The sequence below is a fragment of the Gossypium arboreum genome, chromosome 13 (genome assembly GCF_025698485.1).
Source record: "Gossypium arboreum isolate Shixiya-1 chromosome 13, ASM2569848v2, whole genome shotgun sequence".
In the NCBI taxonomy this organism is placed as follows: domain Eukaryota; kingdom Viridiplantae; phylum Streptophyta; class Magnoliopsida; order Malvales; family Malvaceae; genus Gossypium; species Gossypium arboreum.
Genome location: NC_069082.1, coordinates 106,378,453 through 106,381,566, shown reverse-complemented (window position 1 = coordinate 106,381,566; position 3,114 = coordinate 106,378,453). Strand labels below are relative to the sequence as shown.

At 31.4% G+C, this 3,114-nt stretch overlaps 1 protein-coding gene across 1 annotated transcript; it reads right to left on the bottom strand.

Moving 5' to 3' along the window:
* Positions 1-331: 331 nt before the first annotated feature.
* On the bottom strand, positions 332-2,141 carry LOC108461443 (40S ribosomal protein S19-3-like). The gene is made up of 4 exons (XM_017761284.2): positions 1,965-2,141; positions 1,762-1,852; positions 1,492-1,675; positions 332-781 (listed from the first exon to the last, which is right to left on the bottom strand). The coding sequence occupies exons 1-4, from the start codon at positions 2,046-2,048 to the stop codon at positions 709-711; spliced, it is 432 nt and encodes a 143-aa protein (XP_017616773.1). The 5' UTR covers positions 2,049-2,141; the 3' UTR covers positions 332-708.
* Between the last annotated feature and the right edge of the window lie 973 nt (positions 2,142-3,114).

Here is a 3,114-nt window from a genome sequence, read left to right as displayed (position 1 = left end):
TTTTTGTTCTTCCAAGACTCGCTAGTATATTTTGTGACATTTTGAGTGCCTTCCGATTGCAGATGTGATTGTATTATTTCACATTTTGGCTATTAATTGGCGCTTTATTCCGCGGTGTGAACAAGTTTAACGTTTAAAACCCAAAGTGTTTATATGAACGTACATCAACTGATACTTTTTTGTCGATCAATATCGAATCCAATCCAAGATTAAATATATCACGTTAGTTTGCAGAAGTAAAAAAATGGGTGATTTTCTTCCATCGAGCACTTGCTACATACATACTAAGAGGATGTAGTAAACCAATATTTTCCAAAACAAAAGAACAACGTTTTCAGATCTAAATATGAAAACTCCATTAATTCAAAATATCCTCAATTTGAGTAATACAAAGAATCTGGAAATCCAAATCTAAATTTAAAATCCCAAACCCTACATCTTAAAAACATTTTCCTGGAACCCTCCAGATCCATTTATGCAAAAACTTGATTCTCCATATGTAAAACACCCAACTCATAGGAATCACGATGATCAAGACCAAACATGCGGCAGAAAGAAAATATAGCATACATCAGTTTTCAATAAAAATCAAAATCAAAATAAATTCAGAACTTAATATACCAAAACGGAAAATGTTTAAAACAGCTTCCTATGAAAACCCAATTTTCAAACGACTAAATCTCAGGAACATGAAAAACATAAAATTTCTTAGATAGCAACCGCAATCCTTCCAGCTACTTGGTCCAGATCCCGTTGGCCGTTTGATGTGATTCTCCTACCACTGTTACACACATGATATATATTTTAGTTTATATAAATAACAGATGCTAATCATATGCTATTCTACTCATATACTTCTTATTTAATCTATTACTCAAAACTTCCAAGGTACTGGATACAAGCATATATATATGTTACATGTATATGCTTGATTTTTAATATGGTCATATATTTAGAAAATCATAGCTCATATTCATGTATAAATATATGTTGGTAGTTCATGGTTTAGGTAATCCATCTCACATTGTCTAGAAGATCAAGCTCAAAATGTGCACAAAACAATTGAGTTGTAAAGACACATAATGTCTTGCAAAAGTCGTCTACAGTATGAAATAATATGTTGGAGGCATATTAAGACCTTAATGAAAGTATTATACAAGTCTCAAAATCCTCTTACTTCCTTGATTATTTCTTCTCGTTTTCATTCTCTAATTTTCTTAATACATGATATATAATACCTGAAATCCAACATTTGAATCATATCCTAACACATTGCTATGATCTTAAAACTTAAGAGAGATTAAGGTGTTTAGGATACGATTTAAAAGTTATTTCTCCTCCCAATTGAAGATATGTTAATTTGCATAGCTATCAATATGTTGTCACTTACATTGACCGCGGAACCAACTATCTCTCAACAATACCAAATAACTAATGCCATGACAACCCGAAAATATAAATGAAAAACAATTATAGAACATAAAAACTCACCCTTTAGGATCAATATCAATGATGTTGACATCCTGCAATTGCTGAAGTATGTGACGAGCAACAGATCCACTGCTCTTGCAGAAATGGCGTGGGCGACTTCCATTTCTCTTAGCTCCTCCGTAGATCCTCCTAAAGGCACCAACACCAAGACCTCCCCTCAAGTATATTTTCCTAGCCATGGAAGCTACAAAGGGACAAAATTTATCGCTCATGAAAAATTTACATAATGGTTAATTAGTGTTAATTGGTAAGGGTGACGAATGTAAATACCAGCTCTGACATAGTACCAATCAGGGTCATAGGGTGGAAGCTCCTTCAGTTTACCGGTCTTGACAATATCAGTCCATGGAGGAAGCTCAATCTGTGTTTTTATTGTGAAGGAAAAAAAATCACATTAAGATACTAAGAAAACGTTCTAATTTGCATCTCTAACAAATCAAATTTTGTGAAGACTTGAGAAAAAAGAAGAATACCTTGCCGGAGCGCTTGAGATGGGCGGCATAAGCCTTGACGAACTCGTGTGGGGAAACGTCTTTAACGGTTCTGGCTGCCTCCATTTTTATCGCGTGCTGCGACTATCACTCCGTGTGCGGCTTGCGAGATGTATTTTCATCAGACTTCTAGGAGTGAAAGAAAACACTATATATAACACGAATTAGGGTTTAAAGTTTGGGCAAGTTCTGGCTGTGTTCGCCAAATTACCTATATAACCTTTTGCAAAGTTTCTTTTTTCATTTTTCCCAACCCCAGGCCCTTAATATTGTAGAAATAAATAATTATAAAAAGAAACTAATACCAACCCTAGATTCATATTAGTACTTATTTAATAGGAATAATATTTGATGCACTATTGTTGGTGCATAAATTTCATGTATTATCGATAAATAATAGTATGACACATCATCATTAAATAAAATAAAAAATAGTTGAGTACTTATAAATAAATACTAATAAATTTATTTAAACATAATTAAATAATAATTAATTATAAATAAATATTAATATATTTTGAATTTAAGATCTTGAGTTTAAAGGTTTAGGATATAAGATTTTGAGTTTAGAGTCTTGGATTTAGGGTTAGGATTATAGCATTTATTTATAATTAATAATTATTTAATTATGTTCAAATAAAGTTATTAGTATTTATTTAAAAGTCCTTCACTATTTTTTATTTTATTTAATGATGAGGTGTCATGTTATTATTCGTTGCTTTATTTAATATACTAACTAATTTATAAAGTATAATTACTCGGCTTCCAATGGTGTTGGAAAATGCGATTTTGGAACTCGTTTCCGTAAATTGAGTCCATAAATGAACTAAATTGTAAAATTTCAATCGCTATAAAGTTTTAATTAGGAGAAGGCTTGGGGACTTAGATAGCAATTATCCTGGGGACTAAAATGGTTAATAAACCAATTTTAATTAAATATTAGTGGATGATGAGGGTGGATGTCATTAGAATTAACTACTTGAAGATTAATGTATAATTAATTAAGATTAAGTTAATTAATTAATTTTAACTGTAAACTAAATCTAGTATATAAACTAAAAGTTAGTGGAGAAATGTTATCATCTTCTCTATTTCTACCGTCCACCATTAAAGAACACGAGAGAAAAGCCTT